The sequence below is a fragment of the Corylus avellana genome, chromosome 1, assembly GCF_965113065.1.
Source record: "Corylus avellana chromosome 1, dhCorAvel1.hap1.2, whole genome shotgun sequence".
Classification (NCBI taxonomy): Eukaryota; Viridiplantae; Streptophyta; class Magnoliopsida; order Fagales; family Betulaceae; genus Corylus; species Corylus avellana.
In genome coordinates, this window is record NC_142490.1 from 44,824,625 (window position 1) to 44,850,001 (window position 25,377).

Genomic DNA, 25,377 nt, shown 5'->3' on the forward strand with positions numbered 1-25,377 from the left:
TCCAAACCCGACACGCGACATTTAGGATTAACAATTGTTTACAAGATATGCGAATCCAACATGACATAAACCAAACATAAAATTAGTTGATTAAGATTAAGGGGTTAGATGAAGTTTTGGACAATGATGACTGCCCTACGTATGGCTGGTAAAGTGCAAGACACACCCCTCCAGTCTCCACTACAATAAGTTTAGCCATGGAACTTCATGGGGAGTACAGTTAAGTGACAATCTAGGGTGCCATCTTTTCATGGATAACTCATTCACATCATGCATTAAGAACTGTTCCCCCTCCCTTTGCTTTAACCCATATTCAGCAAAAGAAAGCATTTTTGTCGGATAATAAGATTAATTAATGAGACAGAATCAAGTGGAGGAATCTCAAGGATAAAGATTAGGGGGGCTTCTTTATTTCATGTTGGTGTTATTATCACTAGTGATTGGAGGCTGGAGAGTAATCCTCTGGATCGTCTTTGTTGTGTCTTTACATGTACCAAATCAATCCTTTTGATCTTGAACAGTTTTAAGCCCAAAAGGGTCTCCCACAATCAAATCTAAGTGCGCACATGACTAAATTACAACGTAACACGTCAAAAGCCACATCCCACGCCAACGGTGAGTGGCTCCGGTCAGTAGGATCCTCATGTCCACTCGAGCTTGACCAATATGGTCTCCTAGCTGTACTTCAAAGTAGACAGTAGAAATATTCTTGATTATCACGTGTGATGCTGGGAAATGAAACCATCTTATTTTTATCAAAATGAACCCACAAACCATTTAGTCAACACTAAATTAGGAGCTCGTTTTAGGACAATATAATCTTGTTCTTCTGGGCAGAAAGGAAGAAATGACATATTCCTACTTGCCATTTAATTAAATTTAAATTTTAGATATTTAGTATCAGGTAAAACGTACGGGGAGGATATACTTAGATTTTCTGTATCAGTGGATATAATATATTGTTGCCCACTTCCACTTGGCATAAATTTATTGATCATTCCCTTTAAATTGAAACAAAAGAAAGTGACAGCTTATCTAGAAAAAGGGATCGAGAAAAACATGTACCAATGACAGTTCAATCCATCCATTAATTTTCTCAGTATTTTCTTCTTTATTATTTCGATTTGAGTTGTTGCTTGACATATGGTTCCTTTCAATTGTCTGATCGTGAAACATACTGTATGTCAACTTCGTTCCTTAGTTTCAAAGATTTAAAGATCAATTTTGTGGCTGAGAGATATAGATAAGGATGAGTCACTTAAGATGGATGCCACGAATGAGCTTTTGTTTTGTTTTGTTAGAGTAACGTTATGAACCATCTTTTTTTTTATTTTTTTTATCTTCTTAAAGTTGACGTGGCTTTTAAAATTACTATAAGATTAAAATCTAAGTATAATTCATCTAAAAGTCAATCGTGATTTTAAAAGTCACATCAACTTTGCATTATTATTATTATTATTATTATTTATATTCCTCCTCCTTTTTCATTATGCAAGTGCAATCCATATAAGAAAATTAGGTTTTGGAGATTTCAAAAGTCAGCTTAGCTTCCAGTGATTTTCTGCTAATCTGGTGCCATATAGTTTAATCCAAATGGTCCAGTTTTTTTTTGTATTTGGGGACAAGTATAATAATGAAATCTGAAAGAGGGTATCTCTTAGAATCACAAATTAAATTGAATAATTATTGATAGAGTGACAAAGGAGCAGTAGGAGGGAGTGATGTCTTAAAGTAACACAATAAACAAAAAGTGTCCAACTAAAAAATTAATTAAGCAGGCTGCAACATCACCATCATCATCATCATAAAAGACAAGTGGCAAAATAAAATAAAAGAAAAGAACGAGAAACACCAAAAAAGATGACCATCAAATGATAATAAATAGAACTTTTCTCCTTTACAAACCCCACCGGGTTATCTTTGAGTTTGAGCAATTATAGAATATTAAAATTCATAATGAAAAGCCCATTCCATAATAGGCTAAGTTACCATGGAGATAAGAACAGGGGAAGTTCGCTGGGAACAATTTAGATAAGCTCATAGCATTTCCAACAAATTCTCCAAAATCCCATATTCTTTACACTTTAGCTAATAAAACCCTACTCCAACTTATTATCTTCAGAGTCTTTACACTAACATATTGCTACTGTGCCTCTGCATTTTAAAGAGATACTGTAGCTTCTTTATTGTTTTTAACCATTTTTCTTTCCCTTCGCTCGAATAATTTGAGGTGTGACTCCTCTTTACCAGGCTTTGGTGAGTTACTGCTGTTATTAACAGTGCTAGTGAAACTCTGTTGCCATTCTCTTACTTTCATTGTGCTGTTCTTTGTGATTACATCCTGCATCATCCTTGTGCTGGAGAGCCAAATATTACAGCCCAAGTTCTACCAAGTACTTAGAAAACTTTCTTTGTATTGCTTAAACAAAACAGGTTCTACAAAAACTACAACAATATTGTTTGAATTTCTTTGTATGCTGCTTCCACTCTTATTCTCATTATCAGAACCAAATTCTTCACAAATTGATATCCAATTGGACCCGACATTTATTGATGCAACCACAAGATTAGAGAGGAAAAGAAAAAGAGAAGAGAAGAACAAGAAGGTTGCAAGGGCTGTACTTGACCATTATATCAATAGCATCCTACAGCCGACTATGCAGTATTGCTGCCTGAAGAGAGAAATTGCAGACATTCCCATCTTTTGGGAGTTATTTTTGCCACTGAGGTCGAGTACATGGATAATCTACAACTTTGAAGAAGGTTTCTTTGAGCTCCGGCCTGCTATGAATTCCTGCATCTTCTTAAACTGGTCTTTGGTCATTCCATTGTAATAGTCATGGGCCCTCTCCTGAAATAACAATGACAATACACAACATATAATGAAGTATTGTAAGCATAATATGGTGGGAGAAATAAGAAACCGTAAACAGAGTTCTTAATAGATCCAACATTCCAACCATTCATCCAACAAATAAGACAACAACATATTGTAAGTACTGCTCAAGGAACTTTCACAATCTATCACAGTAATTTATTTATTTTTTTCATTTATCCCCATTCTGTGTGGCCTAAAAATCCCACAGCTGCCCAAGAATATGGCCATGCAGAACAGAAAACAACTGCTTAATAGAACCAGGTATAACTTATTTCAAACTCACATATAATGCCGACATTTATGTGATACTTATAATTTAAGCCTACTCTCAGAGATTCTAAGGGAAAAGAATCACATACTGAAACTGAGTACATAGTCTCTTTTAGATTTTAGCTAAGCTAAAGAATCACTTTTTTCGATTTTACCTATTCACTTTTTCAAAGCATCTACATCTTACTCTCTATTTTAGCTATCAACTTTCACTATTCCTAATAAGAGAAATCAAATTAATTTTGTTAGTAGTTTATTTATTATGAGTTATAGTGTTAAACAAATTTGCTGAGCACTCTAGTAGCTAGCAATTTTTTTAAAGCTAAAATGGCTAGCTGGATGTGGCTACTTTTTGCCCATTTTTCTACGGAGCTAGCCATATCAACGAGAATGCTCCAAACTTTCCTTTCATTCCATGTACAAAATGTGCATTTATTGAGATGCTGGCAAAGGTCACAGACATAAAAAGTGAATTAGGATCCTCTCCAGTTCATTTGAACTGGATAATATCCAATTAGTTATATTAGAAGAGAAAACCTTTTATCAGGATCATCCTGATAACACCTATTTTACAGCCCCCAATCAATAACCGACACATAAGCAAAAACATAAAAAATGCACAAAAATAAGTTGGACCAAAATACACTAGATTTTATGATGATAAAATTCCTAAAGAGTTAATCTTCTACCTCTAGGTTTTTGGAAGTTTTAAGGCATTAGAAACGGGTTTTGAGGCATTAAAAACGAGTTTTGAGGCGGGTCACGGCCGGCGGGGTTTGAAGCGTTCACTGCCAGCTAGACCTGTGGGTTTGGCGAGACCCACGGCGTGGGTCCATGGGTCTCGCCGGACCCACATCATGGGTCTGGCCTGGGTCTTGACGGCTACGATTTTTTTTTTTTTTTCCTCTGATTTAGTGTGATTATTCTCACTTCTATTTTTTGCATTTTTTTTTTTAAAATTGATGATGTAATTGGAGGCTACAAAAGGGGTGTTATTAGGATGAACCTGATAGTAGGGGCTCTCATATTGGAAAGGTATTTTTGTTCCCTCAAAAAATGAAAAGACAATAATACTCCTCCAATATAATTAACTCGATATTATCTAGTTCAAATGAACTGGAAAAGATCCTATTCCATAAAAGTGATGCTGCTATAGTCCTCACATGTCATCAATAAGTTTGATATATCTCAATTAATGCAAATTTGAGAGGCTTTGGTGCAGACCCTAAAGTGATGTTACAAGAAGCACGAGCTTTCAAAATACATGTACACAATAAATCCCATGCTTCAAAACATAGTAAATGAAGACCATAGCACCTTTAACGGTGCAACATAAACAAAAGACACATTACCTTTTCCAGCTCAAGAGCATGACCCAAGTCCAGCTTGAGGCCTTCATTTATGACCGACTTATACCTCATCACCAAGTCCTGATTATTTCTTACAATGGCCTCTGCTATTTCTCTGGCTTTTTTCAACAATTCACCTTCTTCAACAACATGGTTGACAAAGCCCAATCTTTCAGCCACTTCTGCAGTTAGTGGGGTGGCCGCTAGCGAAACCTCGCGTGCTTTGTTGGGACCAATTATGCGTGAAAGCTTCTGGGAGAGACCCCACGAAGGAAAAATTCCAAACCTGCAATGAAAATAAAATTTAACACATACAAAAATTCACTTAAAAAAACATCTGAAAGTCCTAAAAACAAGCCAAAAATTAACCCAAGTAAGAACTCTTCCCTAAACAATGTGGGACTTCAAGGAAACACAAGAATATCGAAGGGTCTGAAAACACACACACACAGTTCAACTAACAAACATAGTCACACAGAGATGAATCTCATTCCAATATGATCCAAAAATAGATCCTTTATGTTGTGGCATCAACAGCATCAGAGCACCCACAGAGATTATGAACAAGCACATATGCATACCACTCAGTGAGATACAAAAGTAGCATGGCAATTGAGCCAAAAGGATTAAAATAAATGCCTTGTTTCCAAAACTTCGTACCAATTAGAACTTGGGATACGACCCGATATCCACGAATTAGAAAAAGCTGAGAGCTACAGACCTAGCGTGCGTGTCTATGAACTTGGTTCTCTTGGCAGCGACCACAATATCGGAAGCGAGCGCGATCTCGAAGCCGGCGGTGACGGCGAACCCTCCGACGGCTACGATTATGGGCTTTCGGCACCTCTCCATCTGAGCTACAGGGTCGGCTTCCAGCTCCTTCACGTCTCCCTTGAAAACGTCCTCAGCCGCCGTCAGGTCCACACCCGAGCAGAACGCCCGACCTGACCCGGATAGCACTATCACCCGCACCGAGTCTTCCCGGTCCAGGGCTTTGAACGCCTGGGCCAGGTCCCTCATCATCGCCCTGGTCAGCGAGTTCAGCGCCTTCGGGCGGTTGATCGTCACGAACGCGATCCCGTCCGGTTCGCGGTTCACCAGTATCAGCTTTTCCGGGTCGGACCGCTCCATTTCTTTTGAGTGAGATTGGCTTGGCTTGGCTTAAAAGGATGTGATCGAAATGGGTTTGACTGTGTTCGGTTCCGGTGCAAAGCTATCGTTAGACGATGGTGATTCAGTTATGTGGGGACCACTTCATCATCGTTTATCCACAGAGCACGTAAACGTTGCCAGCACGTAAACGTTGCCGTTTTGGCAGACGCTATATATAAGCCTTATTCTTTTCTAATAGGCGATGTCCAAATAATATATTGGAGAGCCCCTATTTTTTGTTATCTGAAATGCCGGGCCTGCACGCTTGGTTGATTTAATATTTTAAAATAATAAAATAAAATATTTTAATATTTTAATTATAAAAAAAAATTATATATTAACGACGTGTTGTGTATCATGACTCTTTTGAGTAAATGTTACTTCGAGTAAATGTTATTTCAATGTACTCTTCGTTTCCATAGATATAAAAATCACATATTTTAAAAATAAATATTAATTTAATAGGTTGAATTTTTTAAAAAAATTCTAGTCAAATCTATTGCAGTCAATATTTCTGTTGCTTACTAAATGTGGTGTCAGCTATTAGGAACAAACTGGTGTCAGTCAAGAAGCAAAGAGGATGGTGATAACCTGCCCATTGGTTCTACATTGTTCGAGAGTAATCAGCCCTATAAAATGTGGATTCTTGATTAAATTATCTCCTCTTGCTTTAATAGATAACATATATTATGTCAACCAGTATTAATCGAATTCCTTAGAGGTAACCCATTCACATAATGAGAGCCTATTCTTATTTCTTAATACTGGTTGACATAGTATATCTATCTGTCCAAGCAAAGAGCAGTTGACTTTGTACAGTCTAAAATTAAGGAAACCCATGATTCATTCAACACTATTTCTCAATTTCTCAGAGAGAATAGAGGCTCCAAGGAGATGGAAATGTTCCATTTTGGGATAGTGGGTGCTATTTTGTCAGCTTTAATATTGTTGTCATCAACTGGTCCTTGCCATGCTGATTCTAATGCAAACACCGGTTTACAGTGCTCAGGAGCCGATAATTCTACCACCGAGAACGAATTCCAGACAAATCTCAAGAATCTACTCGACACCCTTCTTCTGAAAGGCCCTGTTTCCGACGGCTTCTATAAAACAGAGACCGGAAAGAAAGCCAACAAGGTGTATGGTCTCGTGCAATGTAGAGGCGACATGTCTGCCGGTAATTGTGCCAACTGCACAAAGGCCGCCATTGCAGAAGCCTTGAGCGAGTGTCCGAAGCGCAAAGAGGTTTTGGTCTGGTTTACTTGGTGTTTTCTACGGTATTCGAACGAGAGCTTTTTTGGGATTATGGAACAGAGTTCAGTGGCCATCACCAACGACACTGATTTCGACGATCCTTATGCGATTTCAAAAGGGCTTTCCTTCATGGGTGGTCTTGCTTCCACGGCTCCTAATCAGCCTCGTATGTTCCAGACAGCGGTGCTGGATGTTGGACAAAGTGGGAAGAGGTATGGCGTGGCTCAGTGCAGCCTAGACATCAGTAGGGGTGACTGTGGCGTGTGCTTGGATGCTCAGTTGGCGTCGTTTCGAACAACAATTGGAAACAAAAGATGGTGGGAAACATACGGTCCCAGTTGTTTTATGTGGTACCATGACTACCAGTTTTACTTCAACATCTCCATCTCTGCAAGTGAAGGTAACTTCCGCGTATACCTTAGCTGTTCTTTTCTGCTATATATCTGGATGATATGTATAAATTACAGTTAATGTCTTAATTTCCATCGGAAACTATTGCAGGTTCTAGAAGAGCCTCTTCGTATGGAAAAGTTTCAAATGGAGTACCTATTGCAATGCTAACACTTCTGGTAGTGGTCTAGCTAGTTTGTTGTCCCTGTCGGCTGTCGCCACGGGTAGGAGATGAAGGTGAAGGATTTGCAAGCCAGTAATTATATAAGTAGGATTAAATTCCAGTCATCTCATATGTGATGTGATATTTAAAATTACTATTAAATTTAAGACGATCAATATGAAATTTTGATCTGTTGATGATTTTAAATATCACGTCACATTTAGAATGACGACTTTAGGAGTAGGGCTGGCAAAACAGGTACGTGCCAAATAAACAGGTACTCATTTATCCTATACATGTAACTATTCTTTATGATTCTTAGATGAACCTTATTATAAAAATACAAGCATATGATAAACAGGTCGTAAATGGGTCATGTCCAGTACCTGTTTTGCTAGCCCTAAATTAGGAGGACTTTAATTCTACTTATATCATTACTCTTTACAAACAACCATTTTTTCTATTCCTTTGTTTCATTTTCTATTTGTTGGAAGTGAAAATTAATTATAAGAGTAAAATAAATAAATTTGATCTTTTCCCCTTAAATTATAGGATCATCTATAATTTACTCTTAAATTTTAGGGAAAAATCATGTTTAGCCCTTAAGTTTTAATCTGCTTTGAATTTAGTTTTTGTATTTCTAATTTTAAGGATATAGTCTTTAGATTTGGCCTAAATTTTAATTAAATAGGTCAATTATCCATGACAACTCAGCAAGTATCAAATCATTCATTAAAAAAAAAATTCACAAAAATCAATCCAACACCTGAAATTTAGAGAAATACAAAATATGAGAACCTACTAGTATCTTCTCCAGGCTATTAATCTGCATTATCTCTGAAATAGAAGATATCTGTATTTTGTTTTTGTTGGGTTTTGTGTGATGCAATCTCCGTGTGACTATGATTTGTTTTTGTTGTAGAGACTTGTGCTATTAATAAAAGATCCTTAATTTAATTTTGACCAAAAAAAGAAGAAGGATAAAACTCTATAGTTAATTAATTTTAATGATTTAATTGTCTTCCAAATGCTAGAACATGTACATGCAGTCTGCACCTTTTTATTTTTTATTTTTGGAAAGGAATTGAGCGATTTATAGATATCAAACAATTTAAGCACAATGCTCAACAGAGTATGCGATTTTTTTCTTTTTTGGTTTGGGAACACTAATAATTTGTTGGGGTTTTTATTTTTATTTTGGCACTAGAGTATGGGATTTAGGGGTGGGCAAATCAATTGTTTATTATCTACCGACTGCGACCAAACTGACATTAATCGCCTATCGCCAGAAGTCGGTCGGTAATCGGTTAAAGATTTTTATACTGATGTCGGTTCAGTTCGGTTAATCGGCATAAATATTTTTTTTTTCGATTAACCGAATTAATTAATAATATATATATTTTTAGTAGAATGATGATTACGAGGACATTAGCTAGGTATTTTTAGTAGAACATATTAGTTGGTGGATTCTAGGACCAATTTATTAATAGAACATATGTACGGTGGACTCTTATTGTGCTAATTAATGGGCTCATTTTAAATTTTTTTAGTTCAATAAGCTATTTTACCAAAAAAAAAAAAAACAATTTGAGCCCCAAAACAATCAATTTTTGGCACAATTAAAAAAGCCCACGGGTAACTGAACCGATTTTAACTGAAATATCTGTTCAACCGAAATTTTCGAAATAAATTCTTATCGAAATGTAACTGGTGAATTAACAGATTTAACCGACAATTTCAATTAAGCAAACCGATAAAGACTCTACCAAACCGAACAGAACAATCCCACCCGGCCCCCCTAATGGATTCATCGACACTTCTTATTGAAGTCCGTTGTTTGAGTCTTTTTAGTTTTGGAGGTAGGAAAATAGTTATTTCCGTAACGGGAACAACGTAGATACTAACAAAATAAGCATGAGCTCTTCTCTCAGTTTCTTTAAACCTTCCATTTTCATTAATGTCCCGCAAAGAATTAGATAAGGAAAATGAATATTTTGACTCGTCTAATTAGTAATTACCACTCTGCATAGCACCACACCCTCCTCAATGAAAAGCCTGTTACAATCTTCAACGCCTAAGCCTTGCCATTTTACATCTCTGTTCAAAACTCATTTCATAAGATTCGGCACTCATTTGGGGACACTAGTCATTTCCTTTATGTGTGAGTTTGCTTTGTATAATTTGGTATATGTGCTAATTTAATGTAGTTCCTCTTCGTACGCAAATATATTTACTGAAAAAATAATTACAAGTATAGAAGTAGGATATGGTTTATAGAAGTACTACAGTTCTATACCCTGTATTATTTGCAGGAAAATGACGCATCCCCTGACAGGAAGGAAATTCTGTAATCAAAATGGAAAATTCAAGTTTTTAAATGGATGGATGGAACAGCATATATACTCCAGTTAATCTCTTCACTAGGTAGAAGCACTTGTTGAAGATTGATCAGATGCCGAAAATCTTATCATGGCTCCACTTGTTGTAGATTGATCAGATAAGATAGGAGGTCTACCTACAGAGAATGGAGGTGCTAATGGCCGAGGAAGGTTTATCGAGCTGCTTCCAAGCATCAGGACGACCATTGACATTGTAGGTCTTTCACTGGGATCTTCCTGAACACACAACAATGCGATATGGATCAATCTCAGAGCCTCACTTCTAGGACAAGTGTCGACTAAGGTCTGATCTATCAACTCCACTCCTTTGCCTTCATTCCATAGTCGCCATGCCTGTTTCATATTCTTTTTAGTTATGTGTTCAATGCAGTAAATAAAAACTTCATATTTGAAGATTCTGAACTTAATATACAGATGAAAAGAGGAGACTTACACTTGAGAGAAGGCTTTCTGCATGCTCTGGATGATAGAAGCCCATATTCTTTTTCCCACTTATGATTTCTAGCATTAAAACTCCAAAGCTGTAAACATCGGACTTTACTGAAAATTGCCCCTCCATTGCATACTCTGGCGCCATGTATCCACTATTGGAGAAAATATTATGATTTATGGCTTCAATCAGTTGAAGAAAACGAAACCAATAAGGGCAAAAGTGACATCCAAACAGGATTTGCAGAACAAAGTGCAAAAAGAATGAACTATATATCCCACCCCTGAAAACATGTACACAAGAGGAATGACTTACTATGTACCCACGACTCTGTTAGTGTTGGCTTCTATTTGATTGCCTTCGAAAATCCTAGCAGTGCCAAAATCTGATATCTTTGGGTTCATCTCATCATCTAGCAATACATTGCTTGCTTTCATATCTCTATGGATGATTTTGAGTCGAGAGTCTTCATGTAGATATAGAAGGCCCCTAGCGATCCCATTAAGAATGCTTGTGCGCTTAACCCAATCTAGTATTCCACTTTTTGCTGGATCTGCATTGCAATAACAGGGAGGAAAATAGTTCTCTCAGATAGCTAGGAGATTTGGGCTATGGTATTGGGGAAGAGAGAGAGAGAGAGCAAACCAAACAGGAAGGCATCCAGACTAGTGTTGGCCATGTACTCATAGACTAGAAGCTTTTCGCCTCCTTCCAAGCAGCATCCCAAGAGCCTCACTAGATGTTTGTGTTGAAGTTTGACAATTAACAAAACTTCATTCTTGAACTCTTCAAGACCTTGTTTAGATTCCATTGAAAGCCTTTTAACTGCTATTTCCTTTCCATCAATCAGCTTTCCCTGGAAGCATTTTAAACTTTCTCAACCAAATTAGAAAATTTATCACATGGTAATGGTATATATATATATATATATATATATTAATGCTATCTCTGTCACAACATTACGGTTCACTTGTAGACAGTTTCTACTTCTAAAACTAAATTATCATAACAATCTTTAGATGCCATTGATTGATCCTCATCAACTATTGCTATTTTTCAAATTCAAATTATACAATAATTTCCAAAAATGCATGTGTAGTTGTGTACGAAAAAAAAAAACTAGTCAGTCTTAATTTTAACCTTGTAAACTGGGCCGAAACCACCTTCTCCAAGCTTATTTACATCAGAAAAATTATTTGTAGCAGCCTGTATGGTCCTCAAATTGAAGTAATGCATTTCTCCACTGTTGTCTTGATTCCTGGCATGGATACTTCCGTCCATGAAGTCTATTGACTGTGAACCTTCCCTGTTTCCTAACATAATTGCTTGGCTTATTTCCTCTTCTGAGTATCAAATTAAATAGATTTAAAATTAGTGGCAGTCTATAATTAAGTACAAACCAAATAGAATTAGTTGGCTTGTTTCCCCTTGAGTAGTATGTAATCTACCTTCTCTTCTTCTCCTCCTGCAAAAGGATGAATAATACCAGAAACCCAAGAGGGCCGCAACTACTGCAATTGATGATACGGTAATGCTTACGATCTTTGTTGTATTGTTTCCTCCTCCTGTCTCATCATATATACAATACAACTGTAGGTTTGCTTACAATATCTTGAAACTAAGATATATAAATCAATAAATATAGGGATATGGCCTGCACAAATAGTGAATTTTTAACTTAGCTTCTTTGTCCCAATTACTACCCTCAGTTCTGAAGAATGCCATTATCCTTGATTGTTTTTATATATAATATATATCATCTGTTTATTTTTCCAGTCAGCCCCTGTCAACTGATTTTCTTAGATCTACTACGGTCCCTATCAAAAAATTTTATTGTCTAATACTTGTACTTTATGATCAAAACTAGGTATTAACATAATTGTTTCTCCTATGTTGAAATCCATATTCTAACATTCTATAAACTGAATGACTGATCTATGCACATGCATATTTTTGTAAGTCCAAATTATGCAGAGGCCGGAAAAGTTGAACTAGTCTTACCTTTATCAGGCAGTGGCTGTGGTGCTGCAGCCACAGGTTGGGGCGGCGGCGGTGCAGGCGGCGGCACAGGTGGTTGCTGAATGAATGGGTAGCTCTCATACCTTATATTGCAACTTGGGCTCAAAACGCGCCACCCTATCTTCGATTCGCAACACTGATTGGCTTTAGTCAGCAAGTCATTCAAACATTTGGTGCATAAAGAATCAGTGATATCTCTGGTACACTGCACCAACCCAAAACTAATATCAGACCCATTATCCGCAGACATACCAGACCAGTTACCTTCCTGGAACAACATATCTGTTCCTTCAACTTTTGCTATTAGATCGTTCATTAGCGCTCGTGCTTTATTATTAGGATCGTCAGGTGAAGTGGTATTCCCTAAATTGTACATGAGCAGGTATGGCAATGTCTCCCACACTCCAAAGAAATTAGTATCGGAGTACCTTAACATGCATTCATCGAACCAGATGATGGCAGTTCTATTAGATGGACACAGACTTGTGATATTTTGAGCCGCATAGCTGACACAGCTTTGGCATGTACTAGTGTTAACATCACCTCGGCAGAGGAAGAGGCCGTAGATGCCATTAGAGGTATTGTTGTAGAAGATGTTTTGGGAAGCTTTAGCGGATAAAGAACCCAGCAGGACTCTGAGGTTTGATTCGAAAGAAGCGTCGAAGGAATTGTTGGATTGATCTTGACAAAAGTGGTAATTGTAGGTTGGCTGGGAATTAATGGAGCTCATAAGCGCACAGCCTGCAAATAATAGAAAAAGGAAAGCTTTTTGGATGAAAAACATTGTCCCTCCTAGACTTAATTTAACAGAAAATTGGTCCATCAACATTTGCTTATAGGCTTATAGCAGATAATCTATACAAGAAAATAATCTTCTCATGTATGAGAAAACAAGTAAAATAATGTTATTGGAGACAACCTCGCTGGAGTTCTTGTTCAACTTTCATAATTGATTATTTATTTCGGCTACATATTAGGTAGATACTTTTATCACTCATAAATACAATGTGGAAATTTGAGTCCGATTGTCGTGACGGCTAATGTCAGCTAGTCAATTATCACCGTTGAAAGGTCAAAACTACTCCCACTGTCTAAGTTATATTTTGCTCCTCCCAAAATATTGATACCTCATATATTATCACTGTGAAATTAAATATTTTTTGCATTTTTTTTAAATATTTTTGAATTTATTAATAAATAAATTAAAAAATATATAAAAAATAATCATTTGAAAAAAAAGAGCTAATATGAAAAGGGTTAGGGGTGGGCAGATTAACCGGTTACCGATTACCAGTCATATACCGGTTTCGACCGAACCAATATTAACCGTAACCGATATACCGATATCCTTATTGGTTAAATTTTTTATACCGGTATGCTTATTTGTTCGGTTCGGTTCGGTTAGAAATTTCATATCGGTTAACCGTGTAACCGATATAAACCGTTAAGTGGGGATGCCAAAACGATGTAGTTTTGGGATTATTTATATACCTATATACCTATGTAACCTTATCTTAATTTGGGATTGAGTATGTTTGACTTTTTTTTTTTTTTAGTGATGGCATTGGATGAGATTTCTTTGCCTTTGGTGAAAGCATTTTTCATTAACTAGTTTTGTTAGTTTAATTAGCATTTATTATGTTAATTAGTCCATTTGCTTTGGAAAAAATGTATTTTATAATATAAAAAAAAAAAAAAGTTGTGGTGGATCAATATAAAAAAGCTTCAATTTTTAGACCAAAAAATAAATATTTGGGTCCCAACAAAAAGTATTTGGACCTTAAAACAACTCATTTTTAATCAATTATTTTAGCCCAACAAAAAGTATTTGGGCTCTCAAAAGTCAAACAAATTCATTTTTTGCCCAACAAAATATATCAATATAAATCCCATGGTTAAATCAGTTAACCGATTTAACTGTGTACCGTTATAACCGATAATTTCGCTTAAAATTTTTATTGGTTTGGAATCGGTTAATAAACCGCTTAACCGAAAATTATTGGTTAATAACTTATAAGAGCCCAAACCGGACCGTTTTGACCGATACCTAGGCCTAAAAAGGGCTACCCATTTTCGATGGTTTTTTTTTTTTTTTTTTTTTTTTTTTTTTTTTTTTAATTTGTAAAATTTTAATAAATTTAAAGGTATTCCAAAGAGAAAAATACAAAAATGTCTAATTTGATATACGAGTCTCACATCCGACTCAATAAAATAATATTTTGGGTTTTGGCTATTTTGTTGAGCTATATAATTAAAAACACTCTACATCCGACTTAACAACTTTGTTGAGCACTGTACCTCAACAATGCATATCTAATAATAATAATAAAAAATTAATATTGTTCCCTCTTTTCTTTGAGAATAGGAAAAGTAGATAAATAAATAATATTTTAAATAAAAAATGAAAGTTAATACCTAAAATGTTAAGTTGATGTATGTGTTTTAAAAAAGTAAAAAGCTAAAATAGAAAGAGGTGTTCATTTAGCTAAAATTTAGCTAAACATTTGTTGAGGTGGATGTGAATGCTCTAATATGAGAGGCCTTAATGTCATTTATTAAAGTTTAGTGTAAATACAAAAACAGTGATAATTCAGGAGGCTAAAATGGATTTTTTTTTTTTTTTTAGACGCAACAAATTGATTTTATATTTCCTATTTGTCGACGGTCTGAATCCTAGTAGGATCTCTCCAGATATTATTTATTTTATGATGATGATTTATTATAGAGAATATTACAACTCACCTAATATTATTAATGATTGATTTTCGCAATTCAATAGTTTTGAATTTGCATATCTCTTGACTCTTGTACAAAGATGGACAAGAGATATGTTAAAAAAAAAATGAAAGCAAACATTTTTCTAAATTCTATATATGGAACATTGCAAGTTGCAACTGTGTTATATTTTAGGATTGAAAAATAAAATTTATAAAAATAAAAAAGCTCCTTTATTTTTGCCCATGCAAAAGGATAAAATTGTATAGTATTAATTAATATTAATAATTTAATTATCTTCCAAATGCTTGACTAGGTAGAGTCTATGAAATTATAGAGGTGAATTGATAAATACAACATCCTAAGTCCTAACCTCTGAACTTTATAGGACTTCCGAAAAACTATGTAGCTCAGGAAACTACGATATTTTGGTTCCAAATATTACAGCTAAACTGAATCCAACTAAGGGCAAGATTCTTCAAAAAAAGAAAGACTATTGACCATAGAATTGGCTACAGCAGCCATTAGAGACTCTTGTTTGGTCATCTTGCATGCCTGTGAAACAGGGAGATCCCTTCCTCCCGTAGTGGGTGGGACATCAATATCATTGACCATGAGATAAGATTGCATGCTTTGTATTTTTCAATTATGTGTTCCTTTCTATTTTAGAGATATAAAATAATTTGGACGAGGGGGCGACCAAATTAATTAAATCAGCTTGTACTCTACCACTTCGGTCTCGATCTCATATTAGTATTCAAAGCATGAGAATAAGACTTTAGAAAAGTTTGTGAGAGTATTTGAATTCCGGTGGTTGCTGTTGCTTTCAAGTGTCAATTTAGATATATGTGTTTCCTTTGCTTCTCTAGCCATTTTGTATGGTTTCTTGAGATGATTGAGTTACTTATTAATTATTTGACCAATTTCTTATCCTTTATAATTATTTATGCATTATTTTAGTATGTTTTAAATCTGTTGTTAGGCAGTTCACCCTAATTTTTATTTTTAGTGTCGTTCACTCCTTCCCTTCCAATCCGGAGTGAAAAAAGATCTTCCTTATAACCATTTTTTTTATTCAATTAAGAAAAAAATATTTGAATTCAGAAAAACATGCAGTTTTCCAGCATTTTTTTAAAATACTGAATATATTATATAAATATTAATAAAATTTTCTTGGCGTCTATTTTCTAGCGTATTAGAATGCCGAGTTTTGTGAAACGCCAACGAATTTCTTGGCATTTGCATTAAACATTAGAAAATTCTCAAAATAATAATAATAATAATTTATTATTAAAACTCACGCAATAGCCATTAGATATGATGGCCTCTGAAGAGACCCAAGACTCGAATCTCTTGCGTCCCAACCCAACCCAACCCAAGAGGAAAACGGGCTCCAAGAGCGAGTAGTCAGACGTTGAAGAGCTGGTCTGGGTATTGATAAATTGGTGTTAGTAGACCTATTTTTACCTACTTAAATCGGTTAATTAACCGACTTTATACCTGTATATATTAATTTCGACAATTATGATTTATTCAGTAAAGTTGATTAATTGTCACTTGGTTAAGTCGAAAATCGGTTAGTTGTTAGTCAGTTAAGTTGGTTAATATGTATAGGCCAAATCTATTTTTATGAGCCAAGTCCCAAATGGGTTGTATTTGGGCTCAAATGGTTTTTTTAGGATTAAACAAGTGTTTATTTGACATGTTTACAAGTATCCTTAACATAATTATTATCTTAGATGATTATAAATTGTCACTAATATGGATACAATTAAATGAGAACAGATTAATATTAGCAAAACACTGCCCTACATCCCAATTTCAAACCACAATAGGCCATGAAAATTCAAACCCTAAATCAGGAAAATCAAACACTAAAAACCACGAAATCCTACGATTGGAGTCAAGGGAAGAGATTACCTAACAAAACGTGTTTCCCTTTGCTTGGAAACAGAGGAAGCTCAGAGACCCAACTACAGAGCTAGCCGGAGTTGGGCTGAGGTCCACCGCTCCAGGCGCTGCCCACAGCACCACGATGGTATCTCAACCACCTTGCTCCCTCTCGCACCACTCACTGCGAGAAAACCCTCTAACTCTCTCGGTTCACTCTCTCTCTCTCTCTTTCGGTGACTCTGAAGTACAAGCACAAAATGAGCAGTGGGGAAATTTAAAAACTTTGAAATTTTTTGTTTTTAATGTAGAGAGTTAGAAAGTCTGGGTGGACTTGCAACCACCACTCCAGAACAGCCTCTAGTGTAAAATATGAAGATGAAGTCCTCCTTTGGGGACAGTAGTCATTTACTTTTTATGTGTGAATTTGTTTTCTATAATTTGGTTTATATGCTAATTTAATGTTGTTTCTCTTCGTATGCAAATATATTTACAGCAAAATCTATTTCAAGAATAGAAGTAGGATATGGTTATAGAGGCACTATAATTCCTACCCTGTAGTATTTGCAGGAAAATGATGCATCCCCTGATAGGAAGGAAATTCTGTAATCAAAATGGAAAATTCATGTTTTTAAGTGGATGGATGGAACACCATACTCCAGTTAATCTCTTGACTGGATAGAAGCACCTGTTGAATATTGATCAGATGCGAAAAATCCTACCCTGGCTGCAGTTGTTGAAGTTTAATCAGATAAGATAGATCTACCTAAAGAAAATGGAGGTGGTAATGGACGATGAAGATTTATCGAGCTGCTTCCAAGCATGAGGACGACCATTGACGTTGTAGGTCTTTCATTGGGATCTTCCTGAACACATAATAATGCGATATGGATCAATCTCAGAGCCTGACTTCGAGGACAAGTGTCGACTAAGGTCTGATCTATCAACTCCAGTCCTTAGTCTTCATTCCATAGTCGCCATGCCTGTTTTATATTGTTTTTAATTATATCAATGCAATAAACAAAAACTTCATATCTGAACTAAAGATACAAATGAAAATAAAAAGAGATTTACATGTGGGAGAAGGCTTTCTGCATGCTCTGGATGATAGAAGCTCACATTCTTTTTCCCACTTATGATTTATAGCATTAAAACTCCAAAGCTGTAAACATCGGACTTTACCGAAAATAGCCCTGTAAGTTCTTGTTGGCTTAATTCGGTAAGCAAAATGGTGACCAAAAGTGCCAAGATTCATCATCCATTCAATTACCGTTCGGACGAGAAGAAGTGCCGTTCGGATGCTCGAAGAATTCTATTTTCCTCGAGAGCCTCGTCTGCAATCTCGTTTGCAATCCTGTCCGGACGAGCTCGATAAATAGGAATTCCCGAGAGCCTCGTCTGCAGTCTCGTCTGAACCCCGTCCGGACGAGTTCGATAAACAAGAATTCCCGAGAGCCTCGTCTGCAGTCTCGTCTGAATCCTGTCCAGACGACTTTTACTAAAAATGTCATATCTTGAGTTTCAAGCCTCTGATTGGAGCAATCTTTGCGGCGTTGGAAAGCTAACTCAAGGATCTACAAAGTCATGTTTCACAAAGTTTAGCTAATTCCAATGTTTACTAGGTCAAAACGGGCGATAAAGAGAAGACTACGAAGCTGGGCGGAATGGCTCGTGTGCAATCTCGTCGGGACGAGATTGCAGACGGCCATGTGTTAAAAACACTTTCTGGCTGTGTTTTGTTGTCCCGTCCGGACGGCACATGTTCCCGTCCGGACGCCGCGTACCTGTAACAGTTTTAAATGAATATAAACTCTTTCCTAGGTCTAGGGATGATGGGGCTATTATAAATACACCTCTATAGAAAGAGAGAGGCACGAATTTCTGCATCTAGAATTCGCTATTGTGTGCTAAGAGGGTAGAGTCTGTTCTCTCTCTTAGAGTGATCGTTTGTGTTTACTTGTTGATTGTTGAAGCGAAGTCAATCGGAGTTCCGGTGAAGGGAGATCACGTAGAAGGATTGTGCCAGCTGTCTCTGGAAAGGGCTACTGCGGTAGAAGGCAAGTGGGTCGCTTGTCTTATACAAGATCGTGTCAATTGCAAAGGTTTTGTAAGTGTGAACGTCTTGTAATCCTTTATTCTTTTACTGAGTTAGTTGATTTCCTGGGTTTGGCTGCCCCGGAGAGGTTTTACAATTAGAGAGTTCTCTAATTGGTTTCCTCTTCGTAACAAAAATATCTGTGTTGTTTATTGTTTATTGTTACATATATTTTTGGTTGTTTATTAATTGTTAGGTCAGATCTATTTCCGCATAAATTGTGTGAAACACCTATACATTCAAAATAGGTGTCGTATTAGTTTTTTTTCAAGCCCTTCCATTGCATACTCTGGCGCCATGTATCTACTATCGGAGAAAATATTATGATTTATGGCTTCAATCAGTTGAAGAAATGAAACCAGAACTGTTCTAGATGTGATATACTATCATTATGAGGAAAAGTGACATCCAAACAGGATTTGCGAAACAAAGAAGTTCGAAAGGAATGAACCACCCCAACACATGTACACAAGAGGAATGACTTACTATGTACCCACGACTCTGTTAGTGTTGGCTTCTATTTGATTGCCGTCGAAAATCCTAGCAGTGCCAAAATTTGATATCTTTGGATTCATGTCATCATCTAACAATACATTGCTTACTTCCATGTCTCTATGGATGATTTTGCTTACTCCAAAGCCAGCAAGGTGTATGGTCTCGTGCAATGTAGAGGCGACATGTCTGCCGGTAATTGTGCCAACTGCACAAAGGCCGCCATTGCAGAAGCCTTGAGCGAGTGTCTGAAGAGCAAAGAGGTTTTTGTCTGGTTTACTTGGTGTTTTCTACGGTATTCGAATGAGAGCTTTTTTGGGATTATGGAACAGAGTTCAGTGGGCATCACCAACGACACTGATTTCGACGATCCTTATGCGATTTCGAAATGGCTTTCCTTCGTGGGTGGTCTTGCTTCCATGGCTCCTAATCAGCCTCGTATGTTCCAGAAAGTGGTGCTGGATGTCGGACAAAGTGGGAAGAGGTATAGCGTGGCTCAGTGCAGGCTAGACATCAGTAGGGGTGACTGTGGCGTCTGCTTGGATGCCCAGTTGGCGTCGTTTCGAACAACAATTGGAAACAAAAGATGCTGGGAAACATACGGTCCCAGTTGTTTTATGTGGTACCATGACTACCAGTTTTACTTCAACATCTCCATCTCTGCAAGTGAAGGTGACTTCCGCGGCGTATACTTTAGCTGTTCTTTTTCTGCTATAATGTGGATGATATGTATAATTAATGTCTTTCCATCGGAAACTATTGCAGGTTCTAGAAGAGCCTCTTCATATGGAAGAGTTTCAATTGGAGTAACTATTGCAGTGCTAGCACTTCTGGTAATGGTCTAGCTAGATTGTTGTCCCGGCCTGTCGGCAGTCGCCATGGGTAGGAGATGAAGGTGAAGGATTTGCAAACGGCAATTTTTTCTATTCGTTTGTTTCGTTTTCTATTTGTAGGCAGTGAAAATTAATTATAAGCTTTTAACAATCGTTTCATGAATTCGGCAGCGGTATGATAATATATACGTTATATAAGTACCTTATATTGAATAGCTTCGTCTCCTTGATTACATTTGTCTTTTTAATTATTTATTTATTATACTAATATACATTGTTACATTACTTGTATTTGATGCTTTAAGATTTTCATTCTCAATAACTTAAAGGGTTAATTACCTTTACTCCCTCAAATTGGCACTCATTTACAAATAGCCCTCAAAAGCTACCACTCGTCGCATTGAACCTACTTGAACTACCATTCATTAGCAAAACCCCCTCTCTATTAGTCAAAGTTGCCATAAAAAGTAGAATGATCAATTAGAAACTAAATTTATATGCATACTCTTAATTTTTTTTTATTTATTTTTTTTTTGAAAAAAGCTTTGATTTGAAGGTTGCATTATCGCGTGGGTTTAATTTTGGTGCTACACCCTCGTTACAATTTATCATCATGACCAGATTAGCCTTCGAAATTGATAAAATATGTGTCTCTTGATGATGATACTTATTATCAGCAATGACATCTAGGTTTAGGTTCTTAAATAAGATATTTGGAATGACCTGATCAAACATTATTAACTACAACATTAAGGTCGTTGTTGATAACCAATATATATTGACAGAGCAATTACAAACACTTATTAATTAACAATGACTAGATGTAGTTAAAAGTCATTAGTGACGACCTCAAACATTATCAGCAATAACAATAAGGTTATTGTTGATAACCAATATATATTGACGGAACAACTGCGACGACTTATTTGCAATAACCAGCCTAAGATGATATCAATGAGGCTGAAAATGGTGATTCCGCCAACTATGATTAGGCCTTTTCTCCTCGACATCGTTTGCCTTGTATTAATAAGTAAGACTTAATTTGCCCTATAATTGTTCTTCCCAAGTTGACCAGCCTGAGATGAACTTCTGACTGGTATTAATCCTACAAATATTTTCCAATTATAAGTAAAAAATGACTTCCTTTTCAATTCCTTATGTATGTGTCTAGATTTATGTTTTATGGTCTTGGGCCATTAGATGAATTGTAGCTGAGATTGCCTGAAGATATCTGATCTTGGGGCATTAGATGAATCATAGTGAGTGAAATTTACATACAAACATGCTTATTATAGTCCCCTTCCACGAAACACTACCTAGGAGATAACTCAATATAATTGAAGCCTCGTAACTAGTTCCTGTGCAATTGACATCCAGCTGCAGTGGTGTGGCAGACTGAACATTGCTCTGCATAAAGCTTGCAGGTTCTGTAGGTAAACGGAGAGCGATTGAATCACTATTAAGCATGAGAACAACTGAAGCCATGTTTGGTCTATCATCTACATTTTGTTGAACACACAGTAGACCGATGTGAATACATCTCATTATTTCAGCTTTTGAACCGCCCCTCATTAAGATGGGATCTATGAGGTTCGAAGCTGTCCCCTCCCTCCAATTTCTCCATGCCTGCATAAATATATCAATGCGCCACATACATGTTAAACAAAATGTTGTATCATTAATTTTCAACTTCTTTAATAGAAGTTAAGAATGTACCAATTGATATACATACATAGCTGAGAAGGTACTCCATATTCTGTGGGTTACGGAAACTAGTAATTTTCTAACCACTTACAATCTCCAAAATTAGGATACCAAAACTGAAGACATCTGATTTTGTCGAAAATTGCCCAAACATTGCATATTCTGGAGCCATATATCCACTGCATATCATATCAATAAACTTTGTTTAAGTTTGAATGGTATCAGAGACGCTAAAAATGACAGTTAAAATCATTTAATTTCAATGGCTATCTTGGTGTGTTAATCCAATGTAATTTACGAACTACACAAGCAAGCATAGTTGTACTTGTAGTACTCATTAGCTCTAACTTGTTTCGATACTTACTAGGTCCCCACAATTCTATTTGTACTGCCTTCAGTTTGATCCAATACAAATAATCTTGCCATGCCAAAATCTGAAATTTTAGGATTCATTTTTGCATCTAATAGAATGTTGCCAGTTTTGAGATCACGATGAATAATTCGAAGTCGGGAATCCTCATGAAGGTACGAAAGCCCTCGAGCAATGCCATCTATAATTTTATACCATCTTCCCCAATCTAAGTCTGCACGCTTCATGGGATCGGCATATTAATGAAATCATATTTTTCAGTCAAATATTTAAAATTTGCTCTTTTTTGGTACCCAAATGAAAGTTCTTTTTGATCATAATGTAGGAGTAGAAATTGAGTGGTACCAAATATATAGTGATCAAGGCTTGTGTTAGGCACAAACTCATATATAAGAAGTCTTTCATTTCCTTCCAAGCAGAATCCAAGGAGCTTAACTAAATTCCGGTGTTGGAGCTTGGCCACTAGTAGAACCTCATTCTTAAATTCTAGATCTCCTTGTCCAGAGTTTTTGGATAATCTTTTCACTACTATCTCTTGTCCGTTTGAAAGCCTACCCTGAATATATAAAAATAAGCAATAAATAGAACAATTCAAGTCAACTTCATAGAATGAAATACATTTGTTTGATACATTTTGACAAGTAATTAATGATCCTCTCTTTTTTTTTTTTTTTTTTTTTTTTTTTTTAATGATGCTGTTTTCTTACCCTGTAAACTACCCCAAATCCACCTTTCCCAATCTTATTCGTGTCAGAAAAGTTGTCTGTGGCGGCTCTAATGGTGCCGAAATTGAATTGCAAGTATTCAACACTTATTATTTCATCCACAGCTTTAGAGAAAAGGTACAAGTTAAGATGTATTCAAATGGTTAAAGTGCATTCTTTAAGCTATAAGTAAGAGTAACACACTAATTAATTGGATTTAGAATTAGTGGCAGGTAAAAGTACAAATCAAATAGAATTAGTTGGCTTGTTTCCCCTTGAGTAACATGTAAATCTACCTTCTTTTATTTTCCTTCTGCCAAAGGATGAATAATACCAGAAACCCAAGAGGGCCGCAGCTACTGCAGTTGATGATACGGTAATGATTACAATCTTTGTTGTATTCTTTCCTCCCCCTTTTACTGTCTCATCATACAATTCAACTGTAAGTTTGCTTATAAGATCTTGAAACAAAGATCCATCAATAAATATAGCCTATATATATATATATATATATATATATATATATATATATAGCCTAGCCTGTAGGAATATATACAGCCTGCTCAAACTGTGACAAACAAGACGAATCCATAAGCACCCCTTTTTGCAAGGGTCATTGTAATCACCCAGACCCAGTAGAGATGATGGATCGGATCAAGTATTTCATGAAGGTTCCAAGCAGTGAATGGGGAATACCACTAAATTTTCAGGACAAATGCAAATTCTAAATCAAACATAAGGGAAAACTTCTAACATTCAAGTTTGCCAACTTCAGTGAATGTTTACTTAGCTTCTTTGTCCCAATTACTTTGGGTGAAATTTCACTTAACCTCATTTTGAAATCTTTCAATTTAATGTATTCATCTTTTAATTTTAATTTTTTAAATTTCACCTCTCCGTTAAGATAATACGGATAATCCTAATTGAGGGGTCACAAAATTTTCAAAATACCAATTTTTTTTTTTTTTTTGGAAAAAAGAAAAGAAAACTGCAGGATTCAGGCATTGATCAAGATTTAACCGAGTTTGCAAAAATATCAATGCTTGAATATATATATATATATATAAACAAGGTTATTTTGGAAATTTTAGTGGGATTTAACAAAAAATTCTAATTGATGGGTAATTTTATTTTATTTTATTTTTAAATCTAAACTGAAATTTTTTAAAGTTTAAGACAACTTTTAAAAATCGCCGCTAATGACCCCTCAATAGCAACGACTTTGGGGTTGCTGCCGCATGAAGTAGAATTAATATCTCTAGTACACTGCACCAACCCATATCTAACCTCAGACCCATCACCCACAGGCCGTTTACCTGTCTTGTACAACGTCTCTGTTCCTAAAGCATCTGCTATTAGTTCATTCATTAGAGCTATTGCTCCAAAATTAGTTCCAGGTGAAGTGGTATTCTTGATATTCCACATGAAAGCCCCTGGAAATATCTGTTGCACTCCAAAGAAATTAGTATCGGAGTACCTTAACATGCAATCATCGAACCAGATGATGACAGTTTTAGAAGATGGACACAGAAGTTTGATATATTCAACCGCGTAGATGACACAGCGTTGGCAGGTACCAATGCTAGCATCACCTCGGCAGAGGAAGAGGCCGTAGACGCCATTAGAGGTATCGTTGTAGAAGCTGTTGTTTTCGGAAGCTTTAGAGGATAAAGAACTCAACAGGACCGTGCGGTTTGATTCGAAAGAGGCCTTGGTGGTTTCGTTGGATTGATCTTGACAATAGTTTAGATTCACTGGGAAACTGTAGGTTTGCTGCGAATTAATGGAGCTGATAAGCGCACACCCTACAAATAATAGAGAAAGGAAGGCTTTTTGGATGAAAACCATTATCCCTCCCAGACTTCAATATTAGAAGATTGGTCCATGAACATATGCTTATAGCAGATAATCTATACAATAAAATAATCTTCTCGTGTATGAGAAAACAAAATAATGTTATTGGACAACCTTAATTGGTGTACTAGTTCAACTTCCAGACTTAATTATCTGGGCTACATGCTTCACCTAATTCCCACGACCGGCCAGTTAATATTGAACTGATCAGCTTTGATCATGAGAGACTCAATAAGAAAAGGTTGAATGTTTCCATTCAACATGACTTCGTAGAGGCTTCAAAAATGGCACCAACACATAACTAAAAGTCAGCCCACTAGCTTACCCTCCTGAATAAAAAGCCTCTAATTATATTCTTCAACGCCGGCTAAAGCTTGCCATTTTACATTTCTGTTCAAAACTCGTATCATAAGACC

The 25,377-nt window shown here is 36.2% G+C and overlaps 5 protein-coding genes and 1 pseudogene across 6 annotated transcripts; 2 read left to right on the plus strand and 4 right to left on the minus strand.

Moving 5' to 3' along the window:
• Positions 1-2,381: 2,381 nt before the first annotated feature.
• ECHIA (enoyl-CoA hydratase/isomerase A) lies at positions 2,382-5,796 on the minus strand. The gene is made up of 3 exons (XM_059582643.2): positions 5,219-5,796; positions 4,501-4,783; positions 2,382-2,851 (listed from the first exon to the last, which is right to left on the minus strand). The coding sequence occupies exons 1-3, from the start codon at positions 5,626-5,628 to the stop codon at positions 2,747-2,749; spliced, it is 798 nt and encodes a 265-aa protein (XP_059438626.2). The 5' UTR covers positions 5,629-5,796; the 3' UTR covers positions 2,382-2,746.
• A 747-nt stretch (positions 5,797-6,543) lies between these two features.
• On the plus strand, positions 6,544-7,484 carry LOC132170019 (antimicrobial ginkbilobin-2-like protein). Its single transcript, XM_088515779.1, has 2 exons — positions 6,544-7,303; positions 7,405-7,484. The coding sequence occupies exons 1-2, from the start codon at positions 6,544-6,546 to the stop codon at positions 7,482-7,484; spliced, it is 840 nt and encodes a 279-aa protein (XP_088371905.1).
• Positions 7,485-9,725: 2,241 nt separating this feature from the next.
• Positions 9,726-13,137, minus strand: LOC132172788 (cysteine-rich receptor-like protein kinase 10). Of its 2 annotated transcripts, none has more exons than XM_088512179.1 (7): positions 12,278-13,137; positions 11,734-11,847; positions 11,426-11,628; positions 10,931-11,141; positions 10,601-10,838; positions 10,289-10,439; positions 9,726-10,188 (listed from the first exon to the last, which is right to left on the minus strand). In XM_088512179.1, the coding sequence occupies exons 1-7, from the start codon at positions 13,131-13,133 to the stop codon at positions 9,877-9,879; spliced, it is 2,085 nt and encodes a 694-aa protein (XP_088368305.1). In that variant the 5' UTR covers positions 13,134-13,137; the 3' UTR covers positions 9,726-9,876. The 2 variants fall into 2 exon arrangements, with proteins under 2 accessions (XP_088368305.1, XP_059440342.2); XM_059584359.2 differs by having other exon boundaries at positions 11,734-11,850; positions 12,287-12,695.
• A 6,186-nt stretch (positions 13,138-19,323) lies between these two features.
• Positions 19,324-20,405, plus strand: LOC132168771 (cysteine-rich repeat secretory protein 55-like). The gene is made up of 2 exons (XM_088512180.1): positions 19,324-20,168; positions 20,262-20,405. Exons 1-2 carry the CDS (start codon positions 19,619-19,621, stop codon positions 20,339-20,341), a joined length of 630 nt encoding a protein of 209 aa, XP_088368306.1. The 5' UTR covers positions 19,324-19,618; the 3' UTR covers positions 20,342-20,405.
• A 961-nt stretch (positions 20,406-21,366) lies between these two features.
• On the minus strand, positions 21,367-23,724 carry LOC132170020 (cysteine-rich receptor-like protein kinase 10; annotated as a pseudogene).
• A 547-nt stretch (positions 23,725-24,271) lies between these two features.
• On the minus strand, positions 24,272-24,955 carry LOC132170022 (cysteine-rich repeat secretory protein 38-like). Its single transcript, XM_059580947.2, has one exon. It carries the CDS (start codon positions 24,953-24,955, stop codon positions 24,272-24,274), a length of 684 nt encoding a protein of 227 aa, XP_059436930.2.
• Between the last annotated feature and the right edge of the window lie 422 nt (positions 24,956-25,377).

Bases quoted from the DNA above. Each gene is read 5' to 3' on its own strand.
- LOC132168771 (XM_088512180.1), top strand. From the start codon at position 19,619: ATGGATGATTTTGCTTACTCCAAAGCCAGCAAGGTGTATGGTCTCGTG. The intron at 20,169-20,261 runs GTGACTTCCGCG...AAACTATTGCAG, and splicing joins CTCCATCTCTGCAAGTGAAG to GTTCTAGAAGAGCCTCTTCA.
- ECHIA (XM_059582643.2), bottom strand. From the start codon at position 5,628: ATGGAGCGGTCCGACCCGGAAAAGCTGATACTGGTGAACCGCGAACCG. The intron at 4,784-5,218 runs GTCTGTAGCTCT...TTTTCATTGCAG, and splicing joins TTCATAGACACGCACGCTAG to GTTTGGAATTTTTCCTTCGT. The intron at 2,852-4,500 runs GTAATGTGTCTT...TTGTTATTTCAG, and splicing joins ATGCTCTTGAGCTGGAAAAG to GAGAGGGCCCATGACTATTA.
- LOC132172788 (XM_088512179.1), bottom strand. From the start codon at position 13,133: ATGTTGATGGACCAATTTTCTGTTAAATTAAGTCTAGGAGGGACAATG. The intron at 11,848-12,277 runs GTTCAACTTTTC...ATGAGACAGGAG, and splicing joins GCCTGATAAAGGTAAGACTA to GAGGAAACAATACAACAAAG. The intron at 10,839-10,930 runs GTTTGCTCTCTC...ATTGCAATGCAG, and splicing joins TCTGGATGCCTTCCTGTTTG to ATCCAGCAAAAAGTGGAATA.
- LOC132170022 (XM_059580947.2), bottom strand. From the start codon at position 24,955: ATGGTTTTCATCCAAAAAGCCTTCCTTTCTCTATTATTTGTAGGGTGT.
- LOC132170019 (XM_088515779.1), top strand. From the start codon at position 6,544: ATGGAAATGTTCCATTTTGGGATAGTGGGTGCTATTTTGTCAGCTTTA. The intron at 7,304-7,404 runs GTAACTTCCGCG...AAACTATTGCAG, and splicing joins CTCCATCTCTGCAAGTGAAG to GTTCTAGAAGAGCCTCTTCG.